Raw genomic sequence first — 15,932 nt, 5'->3', positions numbered from 1 at the left:
GAGGATGGGAGGTAGCTGCTGACAACAGTGAAACCCTACACAAGTTTGCCATGGAAAGGAGTAAGAAGGATTGGATGAAGACAGTAGGAAAGCAGAGAGACGGAAGGGAAGGCATCTTCATACGCTTATCTGAAGTTCCTACCAATGAATTACATAAGTATCTCTATCCTTACCTTTATGTTATTTTCGTTCATCACCATTATCATTTGAGTTTGCCTGACTAAGATTTACAAGATGACCATAGCTTGCTTCAATACTAACAATCTCCGTGGGATCGACCCTTACTCACGTAAGGTTTATTACTTGGACGACCCAGTGCACTTGCTGGTTAGTTGTGCGAAGTTGTGTAATGCCATGGTATTGAGCTACCACGTTTTTGGAGCCATTACCGGGGATTATGAGAGTTGTGAAAAAGTATAGTTCACAATTTCGCGCACCAGTTATCAAAACACTCTAAACTTAATACAAAATAAACCGTCAAATTGGGGTTTGTCACATAGTCAATCTTAATCCATAGATCTTACTCATCAATGGAAACAAAAACAACTAACAACTCTAAATCACTAATCAATATTGGACATCAACAATTCTCGTGTTACTAACCACGACATGATAATTACAAGAGTGAATCCAATTAGTCAACCTCTAATGATGAGATAAGTCAACCAAGTTTAATCAATCTCAACCCATAGGTCTTACTCGTTAATAAAAATGAGATTAATTAAAATCTCTAAATTATCAACCAATTTGGACATTAGTGACTCAAGGTCACCTCAATTACTCAATTCCAAGCCATGAGTGTAAAAATCTACCCTAACTAAGAGAAGCATTTTCACAAACACTTGAAAGGCATAAAAATAAAACATGGTAAAATTGTAATAATAATAACATCTAAAAAGACCAAATACAAGAAAACAATAACAATAACTCAAACAAGCATCAAGAAAACATAAAATATCAAATTGCATTAAAGAAAACCAAAATTAATAAGAGTTCATGAAACTAAAAGCAACAAAATAGAGAAATTAACAAGTAAAATTAAGAGAATTAAGATGCTAGAACAATAAAAAGTGAGGAAAACTAAATTAAAACAAGATCAAAACGTAAATCTGGGGAGAAAACTAAACCTAAAACCCTAAATTCTAGAGAGAAGCGATAGCTTCTTTCTCTAGAATTCTAACTTAAAACATGGCCTAAAACTATTATAATTTTTCCTCCATTGATCCTTCTTGAGTTTGGCTTGAAATACTTCAGAACTGGGTTAGAATTGGGCTTGAAAAGGCCCTAAAATTGCCAGCCACGTGTTTTTGTAAGTGAATCTCGTGCCATCAATCATGCATACGCATGGCCATGAAATGCTCCAAACTTCATTTTTCATGAATTCTCCACTTTACATTCTTTTTCTTCACTTCTTCAATCCAATCTTTGCCTTCTAAACCTAAATAAATCAATAAACAAATCAAGGCATCGAATAGAATTAAAGTGAATTAAATTTAACAATTTAAAGGCCTAAAAAGCATGTTTTTACTCTTAAGCACAATTAAGGAAGAAATCACAAAATAATGCTATTTCAATGAATAAATACAAGATAAGTTGATAAAATCCACTCAATTCAACCCAAAATTTACCATAAAATTATGGTTTATCATTCATGTTTCCCCATTATTTGCAAAGAAGCTTATATAGTAGGGGATGAATTCCTCTACTCTTACCTCTTCTCCCCTCATGATGGAATAGATAAGGACTACTCTTTCTATTGTTACTTTAGAATGGTTGGATGTTGGAATTATGTTATTTTGAATAAAGTCCAACCATCCTTTAACAACAGGGATCAGTTGGGTCCTTCTAAGTGTGAGTGGCTCTCCACTTGTACTCATCGTCCACTGCGTGTTCGGAAGACAAATATCTTAGAGGACTTTTTTCAACCTTTTATCTCTGTTTAGCCTTATTCCATAATTATAGTAATCATCCCCCAAGTTATAAGGTTGAGGAAGGATGCAGAGAACTCTTCTAACACTCTTGGAAACAAAATCAATATTCTTTCCCCGTACATAGCTCTTGAATTCTTCAACTGCATAGTTGGTTATTTTCCATGCATTGACATAAAACTCTCGGACTTAAGTGGCTCCTAATTATTCGAGAGGATTAGCCAAGATTTTCCACTTTCTTCTTACTATCTCGCTTGAAATTTCTGGATAATCTCCGAGTTTCAGATCAAACTTGACTTTAGGGTTGATTCCTTTATTTATTCTTCAAACAGTTTTTTATACCTTTTTCATTCTTCATAGAATGATTCACTCTCCTTTTGAAAAAAAGAAGTGAGTTCATTCTTAATCGGATTACATTTTTATTATCAGTCGTCATTCTTTCTTCCTCTTCCCCTTGCATGTGCAATAAAAAAAAAGATCAAACGTATCTTACAGTATACAAGACTTAAAGAAAGAAGAATAAAGAAAATAAAAGGAAAGAAAAAAACATAGAAGAAAAGAAAAGAAAATAAAATAAAAGAAAGTAAACGAGATCTAAGTTAGGGTTTAACCGGACGTTATGTTGTCATCTCAATTAATCTCCGACAACGGTGCCAAAAACTTGATGAGCGAAAAGTAAAGCTCACGGATACCGGCAGGTGCACCGGATCTTACAAGTAATACCACGATGAGTGGATATCATTTCCACGAGAATTAAAGGATTAAGCAAGTAAATATCAGATTAAATATATAATTAGATTAAAATAACCTGGATTGATGAGGGAAAAACTTGTATATTGCTTGGAATCTTGAGTGCTTGGGAGATAGTGAACTTGGATGTTGATCGAGAGAAGACAGTGATGGTGAGAGTCAAGGGCTTCGGAGATGTATATGCTTTTAGGAAAACTAAACCTTGTTTGCTTATTTTGAAGTATGTAAATATCTTTCACGACAAATCTTTAGTAACTAATTTCTAATTCCTTGGTGTCTCAGTTTCTCTTTAATTAAATAGTTGTCCGTTAATTAATTAAAGAGTTTAAGCACAAAAACTTATTCAATTTCTAATAGGATTTAAAAGTAGTCCTTAGGTCGAATTATATGTCACGTATTCAAGCTACTCATGTCCAATAACCTTGGAAGAAAACATAATTTTCAAAAGTTGTTCTAATCCAAATTATATGTCACTTATTCAAAATTAGAGTGATTGAAAATCATGCATATGTCGCACACTAATTGAACCACTATTCCTAACTGAATTCAAAGAGTCATGTGAAAGAGTTTTCAACCTTTAATTCAATTATCAAATTTTATAATTAAATTAAAAGAATTCAAAAGGGACTTGCATACCTTCCGATGATGTTAATCCGAATGAAGAACAAATAACTCAATCATGAAATCAATGCAAGACTTCAAAATAAAATAAACGTAGATTCATAATCCATAGAAAACATAAACAGAGCTTCTAACCTTTGACAAAGGATTAGTTATCCATGGAATGAAAGAAGAACAAGAAGAAAATTGTGCTGAGGAGCGGAATATCCCCCTCTGTAAACAAGGTTCACTTATTTATATCCTAATTCTAGGATTCAAATTCAAACTATCCTAATCTCATCTGTTGGAGAAAAAGATAAGATAACTAATTACTGACTTCAATTTCAAATTCAAAATAATAATAATTCAAATCAAATTATAACGACGAAATCCTTTATGTTTCTAGAAAGAATTAATAACTAATCTTCTAGAGTCCTCAATATTTTATATGTGATTAAGACTTCTAATAATGTGGATAATAAGTTTGGGTCTTAATTGTTACTTCCTGAAAGTTGAAATCGTCTTATATTCGGGCTTGTATTACAGAAAATTAGGCAAAAGCCCAAAATTCCACCTTCTAGGGAGGACACACGCCGGGTGTGTGTATGGAGTGCTTGGAGGACGCTCGGCGGATGAAGGGAGAAAGGTGGGTCCATTGAGCGTAGGTGCTGTCCGCTGGGCATGGAGAGCTAGCCGCATGGTGTATGCCCTTGGCCGCCAGGCGTGGGCTCTTGTCTGCTTGCCATGCATGCTTGGGTGCCTTTGATCGTCTAAGTTGGCCTTTAGGGCATGGTTTTGTTTTTTAAGCCACAATTTATCTGTACTTGTGTTTTCTTTGTGAAAAAGCTTTGGTTCTTACTGGTTTTGAGTCTAAAAACTTCTGAAAACACATAAATACTATTCTAACTCCGAATATTTGATTATTTATAAAATTTTATTAGAAAATATAAGAAATTTGATTAAAATCTAAAAAGATGAATTAAAAAAAATTTAAAAATTACTTAAAATGACGTGTCATTAGCAATATATTAAAAAGCACTATATTTTATTTATTTATTTTTTTTGGACATACACGCACGCTAAATCCAACTGATACTCGAAGTGAGAATCGATTCTAAGTGTGGCTTAATATGTTGAACGTGAATTAAAACCGGTTCTGAGTTGAGGACAAACTCCCAAACCGTACACGGGCTTAAATTGAGCCCAACAAATTGGAAGAGCAGGTTAAGAGAAGGGCTATCGCCTATTGGCTTTGCGATTATATATAACCCAGAAAAGCCCAAACAAAGGAGGGAAAAAGAAAGCACGATTCATAATAAAGAAAAGAAAAAGACAATGGGTGCTAGTGCTGCTGAGTACTGATATTGTGGTCAGATATTAGCGTGATTAGTGATTACACATACTAATTGGTAAAAACTAAAAAAGAAAAATAAACGTAGATATTTCATTTCTGTTTCGTAAAACCCAAAACCCTACTTCCCTACTTCATCTGAGACTACACTTTCTTCATTATCCCCTTTCCATTCCTTCTCTTCTCTTCGACTTTTTATAATAAACACACAATTTCATTTTCCTCTCTCATTTCATTTCCCAAACCCACTGTCGAAGCTGCAATTCAGGTCAATTGCTCTCACATTTGCACAAGTTCATTCTCCTTATATCTTCTTAGCTCACACTCACTCCACTAATCCAAATTTCGCGGAATCACTTAATTTCAGCTCAGTTCAGTCAGTGATCTTCGTAGCACTGCATAAACGCATTTCCCGCTGATAATTTTCATCTAATTTTTTAGTTTCCATTAACACCTTCCATTTCTTGTTTGTGGCGGTGCAGATGAGAAGAAGCACCTAACAGCACGGACGGGAATGGAGACGGAGGAGGGAGAAAATGGAGTGATCGTGCCACCTCGTTCCGGTGCTGGTAAAAGCCTGTTCGGAATCGCCGCCGCAGCTTCTAGAAGGATGCAACAACAGCAACGGCATAGAGAGAAGGAGAACTCTAACGCTCCTTCGCCTTCAACTTACGATATGGCTGTAACAGGGAGAGTTAGTAGAAAGAAGAAGCATAAGCGTCTTCAGGAATTTTTTACAACGGACTATGATAATTTGAGGAGCGATGGTCCTCCTATTGGTCTCGAATTTGATTCTCTTCCTTCTCGTGCGTCTCTCTCTCCCTTCCTCTCTCTGGTTTATGCTACTGATTTGTTAATTAATTTGTTCGTTCTTCTTTTATAAGCCATTATTTTAAATTGTGATTTGTACAAGTAGAGCCATGGTCGTAGTTGCTATTCAGCTGCAGAGACTGCCAAAACTGCAATATTGGGATGTTTTAAACAATGACTTAATTGCAGTAGTTTGAACAGCAGCGGATTAATAGCTAATTAATTAATTTGTTATTCTTTATTTGAGAGTGGAGATTGAGGGAGTGAAGTTGTGTTGTGTTGAATAATTTTGTCATTGATTGCTTAGGGTCAGAGAGTTACACTCCTTCATATGTAGAGGACTACGGGCCCGCCAAAATGAGAAAGGTAACTTTTATTATCGTGAGGATGAATTTTTAAGCTTCTTGTGACACCCTATCTCAGTTCCTTTTTCCTCAGGTTTCCAAGAGTGCATGTGGAAGTCACCCAAGCTTTAATAAGAAAACATCAGTGAAGAAACATGGTATGGGCAAAGGTTTGATGACAGTCTGGAGGGCAACCAATCCTTATGCTGAAGACCTTCCAAATGACTTTGATTTTGATAGCCGAGAGCAAGGCACTCATCTAGTCTCAAAGTCTATGGTACAGAAACCTGTTCGTGAGAACAGAAGAAATAAAACACAGCACACGATAAATAAGTCTCAGGACAAGAGGAAACTTTCCATACAAAGAGAAATGGTAAATAAAATGTTGAGTTTTTCAGTATTCTGGTTGATTTTGCTGCACTTCGCAAGATTACAGCTTGCTTTTATCTGGCAGGGGAAATCTAATCTATATGTAACTCAGAACCAGTCATCGGAGGAAAAATGTGAACTTGCAGTGGATAGCGCAATATTTGAGGAGGGATTTGATCAAATTTCAATGTTAGTCGATGATGAGGAGCTTGAGATGAGAGAGTTCCGAGCAGGAATCAATATGCTGTTGTGTTCTGATCATCTTGCTGCAAGTGGAATGTTTGGTTGTGCACTCTGCAAAGGTAACTTTTGCAGGAATAACTTTTCCCCAAACGTATGTGTTTTGTTCTAATGACTGCATGAATCTGAAATGTTCTGATTATTAGCAATCACTGATTGCCTGGGTCCTTTACAGATGTGCTAGTTAAGTTCCCCCCAGATACTGTCAAAATGAAGAAACCTATCTGTTTGCAACCTTGGGATTCCTCTCCAGAAATTGTGAAGAAATTATTTAAGGTGCATATGATCAACTTTTTTGACTTGAGAGATCTTATTTTTGTGAATGCATATGTTTTTCTGCTATATTTGTACCTATGTGCAGATGCACTTCTCTATACATTTCTTTGAGTTACCCTTGTATAGTATACATTTTTACTTTGGTGCTGAATAAAGGCTGCCATGTTAGATAAAAGTGTAAAATCTAATTGACATATTTACAGACGTAAATGAAAGATTTAATTGTTTATATTAAGAACTATATATCGTAAGCGTTTTTTCTTTTCTCTAGAAGATTCACCAATCATAGGTGGGTAGGCCCCTTTATTTCCTAGTTTCTCATATTAGATCTTCATATTAGTATATGTTTTGTTCTTATACTTAGTGGGGTCATTTATCTGGGTGAGATCTGATGTCATTGTTGTTCTGCTCTGGCAATTGTCTCATATTCCAGAAAGATGTTAAAATAATTTTGAGCGAAGGTTTCTATCATCACTTTCTATCCTATTACTATCTCATTTTTTGCCCCTTTTGAATGTTTGTGAGTAATTGGGATCTTATTTGTTGCCCTACAATATCTGTTTGCTATGAATTGGAATAGGTTCCCTCTTTGATTATTTAAGACTGTTAAGCTTACTTTATTGAGAATATGATCTTGCTTCATTTGTTATTGTTTTGAAACTTATTTTATTACAATTGACTCAAACTGTTGTAGAACTAACTTACTGTTTGGCAGGTTTTCCATTTCCTTTATACATATGCTACAGTAGTCAATATATGCCCATTCACTCTGGATGAGTTTGTTCAAGCATTTCATGATAAGGTAATTTGTCATTCTTGACCCAGGATTATATTTCAGAAGCATTTCCAGTTTCTTTGTTTAATTTTCCAGTTTATGAAAAATGGCTTACATTGGTGGATATGTCTACCAGGACTCAGTTTTAATTGGAAAGACTCACATAGCCCTTCTCTCACTTCTTCTATCTGACATTGAAGTGGAGCTTACCAATGGTTTTTCACCTCATTTAAATAAGTCCTGCAATTTTCTTGCATTGCTTCATTCAGTGAGTACCTTTACCTCATATTTGTGTGGTTGTGATATCTTATGCCTTGTTGTCTATTATGCGGAATAGCTCACATTAGTCAATTATCGCGCAAGATAAGAATCCTTTACATGGTTTTAATAATGATTTGGCAGGTTGAAAGTCAAGAATATTCTGTAGACTGCTGGAGAAGTTCTTTGAATGCTCTTACTTGGGTTGAAATACTTCGTCAAGTGCTTGTTGCTTCTGGATTTGGTTCAAAGCAAGGGGCCTTACGAAGAGAGGCACTTAGCAAGGTATTTCAGACAAGATCAGTTTAATTTAGATGTAAACGAACCATTATATTACAAATACTTTTGTTATTAACTTATTATTGGAAAACACAAGTTTACTTATCCTTTGTCTACTTTACTATATACTAAGATGAAATAAAATAATATTCAAATATTATATTCCATACATATATTTACTACTATACATAGCTAATGCTACAACATACATGTGCTATGTTCTATAGGAGTTGAATCTTTTTGTAAACTATGGCCTACACCCTGGCACCTTGAAGGGAGAGTTGTTTAAAATCTTGTCAGAGCGAGGAAACAATGGATGCAAGGTATCTGAGCTAGCAAACTTAAAACAGGTAACCAAGCGTGTGCTGTATGATGTTTGTCCTATTTTAATTTGGAAATTAAGAAACTAACCAGTTTCAAGAAAGTGATTTAGAAAGAGGAAAGTACAAGTTGGATGGGAGATACTACTGCCTATTTTAAAATATCTTCATGATTGTTGTTATTAGATTTTTTGAAATATTAAGATGCTATTGTTTAATTTCAACTGTATTTTGATGTTTTGCAGATTGTAGAATTAAACCTTGATGGCACAACTGGGGACCTGGAATCTTTAATATGTTCCACACTTTCAAGTGATATTACTTTATTTGAAAAGATTTCACCATCTGCATATCGTGTGCGTATGAGCACTGTGACGAAGGACATAGATGATTCTAAATCAGATATGGAGGATGCTGGGAGTGTTGATGATGAAATCAATTACAGTGATACGTTTAGCAGTGATGATGATTTTGAAAATGATTCAAGAGGCGCCAACATGAGAAAACTGAAGTGTGTTAACGGTCATAAAACCAAGAATAATATGCTCAAAGTATATACTGAAATTGATGAGAGCCATCCAGGAGAAATATGGTTGTTAGGACTGATGGAGAGTGAATATTCAGATTTGAAAATTGAAGAAAAATTGAATGCTTTGGCTGCTCTAACTGATCTTCTTTCCTCTGGTTCCAGCATCAGGATGAAGGTAAACTACTGAACTTTTTTGGCCTTGGATTGTAATCCTGCTCTCAGTTTCAAATTGAGGTATTCATCTTATCCCATAAAGTTCTGATACTAAATGATCTTTCTTACAGGACCCAACAAAAATCACAGCTGACTGCCATTCGAGCATCCAACATGGTTCTGGAGCGAAAATAAAAAGAGCATCGTCAATAAAGAAGCCGGGACCATTTTGGTACCAGATTGGACAAATGCAACATGCAAAAGAATTGAACTCATCTTTTCTACCATGTCCAGTAGATTCCACATCCTTAATCTCAAATTCCAGTAACCAGGGGGAGAAGGAAAAAGGGTCAATTGATTCACATCCCATTCAATCAGTATTTTTGGGATCTGATCGTCGCTACAATAGATACTGGCTTTTCCTCGGCCCTTGTAATGCTGATGATCCTGGCCACAGGAGGGTTTACTTTGAATCTTCTGAAGATGGTCACTGGGAAGTGATTGATACTGAAGAGGTGAATTTATAAGATTATTATTGTACATAGCTCTTCTTGATTACTGAATTTTTTTTTTTCTAGTCAATTAGGAATTTTAGCTAAAACATTCTATTATATGCATTACTATTCAGGTGATGATAATTGTTTGTATTGGTTATCCTGTGTGCAGGCCTTATGTGCCTTGCTATCAGTGTTAGATGATAGAGGGAAACGGGAGGCTCATCTCATTGAATCTCTGGAGAAGCGGCAAGCATCTCTATGCAGATTTATGTCTAGGATTAAGGTTAACAGTACTGGAATGGGTTCTATGTTGCATTCTGATCAATCTGAGCTGGATATGGTTTCAGAAGACAGTTATTCCCCGGTATCTGATGTAGACAATCTGAATCTGATTGAGACTGCAAAAGACACACTACCTTCAGCAGGGGCTGTGATTATTGAAGCTGGAAAGAAGGGTGAGGAACAAGTGCAAAAGTGGCTCCGTGCTCAAGGATATGATTCTTGGATTTGGGGATCCTTTTATTTAGATCTTAACGTTGTAAAATATGGTAGAAGGTCTTATCTTGATTCTCTAGCGAAATGTCTGACTTGTCATGATCTTTATTGGAGAGACGAGAGACACTGCAGGATTTGCCATACCACATTTGAGCTTGATTTTGATCTAGAAGAGAGATACGCCATTCACAGAGCTACATGCTGTCAGAAAGAGGATGTTAATACATTTCCAAATCATAAAGTTCTATCATCACAGATTCAATCACTGAAAGCTGCAATTTATGCTATTGAGGTAAATTGTCATTCATCTGTTTTACATGCTGCCTTGGAATTGGATATATTGTACAATGTTGTAGTAGATTATGGGCATAAATGAAAGGTTTTCATGCAAAATCAAGGGAAAATATACCAAAATTTTTGAAAATTAGAAAGTGGTGTTGTGCTTTTGTGTGGATATATTTACTTTGTGCGACCTGATATGCTTTCGATGGTATCTCTGTTCGAGGGAAGTATATGGGATAAGCTTGTTACTTTGATCAAAGTGTGCACACCAATGCTTTGTCAATGCTTGTCATCCTCTCCTTTTCACTGCTTCTCCAGCTTCCTGATATTTTTAATATTAATTACTTGCACTGATTTGCATATATGTTATGCATATTGATATTTTGAAGTTTGATTTTTCTGTTTCCCATTGCTCTGTTGCCCTTTGTGCAGTCTGTTATGCCTGAAGATGCCTTAGTAGGTGCTTGGAGGAAATCTGCTCATAAGCTATGGGTTAAACGACTCAGGCGCACTTCATCTTTAGTTGAGCTTTTGCAGGTTTTGTGTTTAGCCTTCTGCTTTAAGGAATTTCGCTATGTGCCTGAAATTATATTTCTCACAACTGACCTATTATTTCCTTTTCAATTTCCTAATCTTATAGGTTCTCTCTGATTTCGTTGGTGCAATAAACAAGCACTGGCTGTTTGAGTGCAACTTACCAGATAAAGTTGTTCAAGAAATCATTGCATATTTTGCATTAATGCCCCATACATCATCAGCCCTTGCTCTTTGGTTGGTGAAGTTAGATGCCATAATTGCTCCCTACCTTGACAGAGGTCGTCCTCAGAAGAAGCAGGGAATCGGTAAGTGTTTAGATACTTTCAACATTGTCACATAATACACAACGTGACATCCTGAGTTGCTAAATAGTTATAGGTTTCGTTTGTAGCTTAAATAGGGGAACCATATGCGATTGATTGTTGCTGAGATTTTCGGTGTTTGATAGCTATCTGTGGTTTTTCTCTTTCAGGCAATCATGGTCATTGCTGACGTGCTTCCATATATTGAGATAAAGGCATTTATATTATTGCAATTGAAATATAATACTGGAACTCCTTGTTCTGCACCCGGATGCGCCAGTGGTGTTCTTTTATTTGATCAGAGATACATTGCTGGCTCAACTTGGTTCCTAAATTTCAATCTGACAGCAATATGGCAAATACAGTACTGTGTATGTCGAAATCCTTTTCTTTTCGCATCTATTTTCTCGTTGATATATATTACAGGCAATCCTATTGATCAGATGTACAGCTTTAGTTTAGATCAATTATGGGTACCTAGAGGATTTTTGGTTAACTCCCACTCATTTTGTTTCTCCACTCTCACTTCTCTCCTTGCTTTACGATGTTTGTAGTCTTCTCATTTGAGAAATCAATTTTGTCAACTTCCTCAATAATGTTGGTACTGAACGAAAATAATTTGTATGACGAGAATTATAAGGTTGAGGTTTGAGCCCATTTATACAAGAAAATTAAAGTAGCGTGTATAATTTGCAATTACACTTGTTTAAATTGACCCAAAAACTGGATTGGGGATCAACCTAGTATTCATGGTGGAGTGTTGACATATTTCGTTTATTTTTTGTCAGTTGCGTTAAGCCAACTCTAGTTCTATCGAAAATTTCCAATATTGATGATAATGGAATTGACAAACTGATTAAAAAGAGAAAATTCCAATTTTGTTTAGAGCCTTATTTGAAAAGTATAGAATTCAGAATTTTATGTTTATTTTTGTTAAATAATTAGAAATTAATTAAAATTATAATTTTAAAGTTATTTCAACACGCATTTATTGATCAAGTATCAAAGAATAATTTGGAAATGTTGAGCCATTGCTGCTTGTGCTAACTTTCTTTTTCTTTTTTTTTTTTGGATTTTCATTGTATTTTTCAGTTTAACATGTTAAGGACTAACCTGATGCTTATTTAAACCTCACTTAAGAGTTTAATATTGACCAATGGATTATTATTACTAGATCAATCCAAATTGGTTTGCATGTGCTAACTTTCCTTGGCAAATATAATTACTATTTAAATTTTCATCTAAAAGGGTAAAAATAAAGAGTGAATGACATTTAAAATACGAGGTTAATCAAAATGAAGAAGGCTAGAGTGCTATTAGAATTTATTGCTTTTAACTATCAGTTAGTCATTAGTTAGTCATTAATGTTTAACAGTATGAAATAAAGTATGTTGTTGGATTACTAAGCTAAAAGAATTAGACTAAAGTAATTGAATTGATGGCTATGTGGCTAATGAGAACACTAACAAGAGATTGAGATATTACAAAATACAAATTTAAACTGCACTCGCAGCAAACGTAGCATGACTGAGCCAAATTTGCAATTAATAACATGAAATGAATAAATAAAAGCCTGTCTAACAATAAAGTAGAGGCAAACAAAACTTCAAAATATCCACGCTAATAGCTCTGTTGAGAATTAAGTAGATTCATATCATAGTTTAACAGTATTATTGTATTTCTGTATCAATGCCTATGGTAATGCCCAGAAGATTAACATCCTAAGTGGTGAACACATGACATCAGCCAACACGAGCTTTACACAGAATGAAAGGAGAAAGCAGAGTATAAGTGCAATCGCTTCAGTTAACATTGCTTACATACCTACAACAAAGATTGGCAACTTAAGAACAGAACTGGGCAAACTACAATAAATATAACTACTTCCTCTCACCATCCTTACTTAAGAAATAATAATCAATAAATGTATAGGAAAAATCAAGATATAAGAGGCAACATCAGGTAACTCAGTCAAATATGTTTGAAAACAGCTTAAAAACTTAGATGGCTAAGAATGCAATGCCAAGAAAGGCTGAACCTGGAAAAGAACATCTTTCAAGACAACATGGCTGAACTCACCCAGTAGTGTGCCTGAAAGAAAATATTATTCTGCTCATAATCTGCGATGATGGTATTGAGATTAATGTCGATGCAATGAGATTCAACCTTCAAAAGGTTTGCTCATCTTCTAGCAAACTGGAACAGAGAAAGGATTCTGAAAGCAACTGATTTTTCAATATATAAAATATTAACAAATAAAGAAAACTAGAAAAGGGTCCTAATAGAGACTAATGTCTGATGGAATGTTATTCAACCTTTCAAGGTTTAAGTTTTCTTATCTTAGAGCATATACGAACAGAGAAAAGCAACACTAAGAAACTCATTTCAATGTATAAAATATAGCCCAATCCATATATATACATACACACACATATACTAATTCTTTAACATTGCAATCTTTATGCCAATATATTAGTTGGACATCAAGCATGACTTATGAACATTAAATAATGTGCGGTTTCACACTTTCACAGGTACTTAACATGCAGTCATATACCAATATCATGTCAGAATGAATATAGATATCAGATTGAAATGAAAGCTCTAGATGACTATTTTTTGTGAGGCCTATAAATTTTACTCTTAATATATTATGGTTAATCGTTGCTCCTAATTACATATTGTCTATTTCCAAGAATGCTCCTAAAAGAGAAAGGCGAACATCTATAATACAAGGTGAATAAGAAGTGAATTTAAATTGAACAAGCACAACAAATTTACACCAAGATAATACCCTTACAAGATTTATTAGGTCAAAGCTGCAACTGTTTCATATCCCTCAGTCTCAATAGTTTCTACAATGGATATGTCACCTGTCCTCGCAATTTTCCCTTTGTCCTGAAATTTCATAATAGGAAAGGTTCATTTGTGTTATTTTGCAGCACGAGTGCATTCATACTAAGTGTCAACACCTAAGATACATTTTTCTCTAAACTTCATGAGAAAATAGGGAGAAGGAATCTTGTCTAACTTCACTCTGAATCTTATCCATTCTCTTTAAGTTCAAAACTTATAATAGAGTGGAAGATCAGTCGCAACTTACCATAACATGGACATGTGTCGGATTTAAAAGATCCAGTATTCTTCGATAGTGAGTTATCATCATCAAAGAATTCTTTGGGGCACGTATACGATTGACTGCATTTGCAACATCTCTGAGTGCATCAACATCCAATCCAGAATCAATTTCGTCCAGAATAGCCAAGTCTGCCCCCAAAACCTGCACCATGGATGGAGGTAAGAGTAAAAGAAGTTAGGACAGAACAAACACTTATGATTCAATCACAACTTACAATAAAGAAACTAGGACTTAAACAGTACCGCAAGCTGCAAAATTTCATTGCGTTTGCGTTCTCCACCACTGAATCCTTCATTGACATTCCTATTGAGGAAGTCCGGCTTCATGTTAACAAGCTGGAGTTTCTCCATCAGGTAAGAGAAGCACTGCAAGACAGAACCACATATTCAGCTCAACAAACAATATCAGAAACAACTGGAACCATGCACAGCCCGATAAGACAAAAGATGACCCACCTCGAGTGGTCCAAGCTCAGGGAGGCCAAGCTTTCGCCTCCGTGCATTATATGCCATGACCAAAAACTCATCATTAGAAACACCAGGAATCTCAACAGGGGACTGGAAACTCATAAAAAGACCAGCTAGTGACCGCTCCTCGGGTTCCATTTCAAGCAAATTCTCCCCTTTGAACACAACACTGCCTCCAGTAACCTCATAATCAGGGTGACCCACAAGAACCTGCAAAAGGAAAATCCATAATAATCGAATCAACTCTTTTCTTTTCCCTATTCACTTTCATTCCATGTATGGCATACCATAGCATCATAAATTCCTTAGCTTTACAGTAATCAAAATTCTTCATCGATACACAGAATAGCGTAGACTTTAATTGAGCAACCATCTTGAGCAGAAGACTAAAAATTCAGTTAAAAATGAAAGAACTTAAGAAATGAAGGTACCTTAGCAAAAGTGCTTTTCCCGGAACCGTTCTTTCCCATGATGGCGTGAACCTCTCCCTCGTTGACCGTGAGGTTGACGCCGTGGAGAATCTCGACGCCGGATTCCAGGATCTTCGCCCTCAGGTCATTGACTTGGAGCAGAGGCTGCGGGGTGCCGGCGGCGGAAGTGGCTCTGACGGCGAGTGAAGAGGGGCGGTGGCAGCGGTGGGGAGGAAGCGTAAAAATCGAGGGATTGAAAGCGGGAGAAGGATGGAATGTAAGTGATAAGAGTCCCATCTCACTCTCGGTCTGCAAAACCAGAAGCAAATACTGAAACAAAAAATCTCTTGTTTTTTGTTGACTTATTCGGAGGATGAGAATCCTTAATCCTCTTCTTAGAACTTCTTATCATATGAGCGTCAGAAGCCCAGAAAGGACACAAGGGCCAAGCCTAAGCCCAAACAATTCATTCGTCGTGCCGGTTCTTTTGAGATCTATTACTCCGTCCAAAAAAGAAAAGGGCTATTACGACACGTCTTTTACTTCGTAGTTTGTACTTTTTTGATATCTAGTCCAAAAACAATTGATTTGATCAAGCTTTCTCGTTTTTTCATGAATATGCTTGCTTGGAATATAACGGGCTGTGCAAATAAATCTTCCATGCACACTCTTAGAGAAATAAATGAATAGTATTATACTGACATCACTTTACTCTTTTGAAACTAAAGTTAGTGGAGAAAGAGTTATTGTGTACTAAAAATATAAATTTTTTGTACATAAATAATTTTTAAAATAATTTAAAGATATAGTAAAAAAAGAGT

The 15,932-nt window shown here is 35.6% G+C and overlaps 2 protein-coding genes across 11 annotated transcripts; one reads left to right on the top strand and one right to left on the bottom strand.

Moving 5' to 3' along the window:
- Window positions 1–4,726: 4,726 nt before the first annotated feature.
- On the top strand, window positions 4,727–11,914 carry LOC107479309 (homeobox-DDT domain protein RLT3). Of its 3 annotated transcripts, none has more exons than XM_052259351.1 (16): window positions 4,727–5,005; window positions 5,112–5,435; window positions 5,747–5,805; window positions 5,878–6,156; window positions 6,238–6,454; window positions 6,568–6,668; window positions 7,384–7,470; window positions 7,580–7,711; window positions 7,846–7,986; window positions 8,208–8,330; window positions 8,546–9,004; window positions 9,114–9,497; window positions 9,649–10,266; window positions 10,689–10,793; window positions 10,897–11,098; window positions 11,266–11,914. In XM_052259351.1, the coding sequence occupies exons 2-16, from the start codon at window positions 5,144–5,146 to the stop codon at window positions 11,283–11,285; spliced, it is 3,219 nt and encodes a 1,072-aa protein (XP_052115311.1). In that variant the 5' UTR covers window positions 4,727–5,005; window positions 5,112–5,143; the 3' UTR covers window positions 11,286–11,914. The 3 variants fall into 3 exon arrangements, with proteins under 3 accessions (XP_052115311.1, XP_052115309.1, XP_052115310.1); XM_052259349.1 differs by having other exon boundaries at window positions 4,727–4,897; window positions 11,266–11,913; XM_052259350.1 differs by having other exon boundaries at window positions 4,727–5,000; window positions 11,266–11,913.
- Window positions 11,915–12,700: 786 nt separating this feature from the next.
- Window positions 12,701–15,509, bottom strand: LOC107479308 (ABC transporter I family member 6, chloroplastic). 8 transcript variants are annotated; one of them, XR_001590110.3, is made up of 7 exons: window positions 15,133–15,509; window positions 14,690–14,911; window positions 14,477–14,599; window positions 14,199–14,375; window positions 13,896–13,993; window positions 13,175–13,320; window positions 12,701–12,919 (listed from the first exon to the last, which is right to left on the bottom strand). XR_001590110.3 is itself a non-coding variant. In XM_016099453.3 (7 exons), the coding sequence occupies exons 1-5, from the start codon at window positions 15,406–15,408 to the stop codon at window positions 13,904–13,906; spliced, it is 888 nt and encodes a 295-aa protein (XP_015954939.1). In that variant the 5' UTR covers window positions 15,409–15,509; the 3' UTR covers window positions 12,701–12,919; window positions 13,175–13,215; window positions 13,896–13,903. The 8 variants fall into 8 exon arrangements, 2 of the variants coding, with proteins under 2 accessions (XP_015954939.1, XP_015954940.1); XR_008007196.1 differs by having other exon boundaries at window positions 13,134–13,310; XR_001590109.3 differs by having other exon boundaries at window positions 13,175–13,310.
- Between the last annotated feature and the right edge of the window lie 423 nt (window positions 15,510–15,932).

Source organism: Arachis duranensis, chromosome 3, assembly GCF_000817695.3.
Source record: "Arachis duranensis cultivar V14167 chromosome 3, aradu.V14167.gnm2.J7QH, whole genome shotgun sequence".
NCBI classification, from domain to species: Eukaryota; Viridiplantae; Streptophyta; class Magnoliopsida; order Fabales; family Fabaceae; genus Arachis; species Arachis duranensis.
This window is presented reverse-complemented; position numbering and strand designations above follow the sequence as displayed.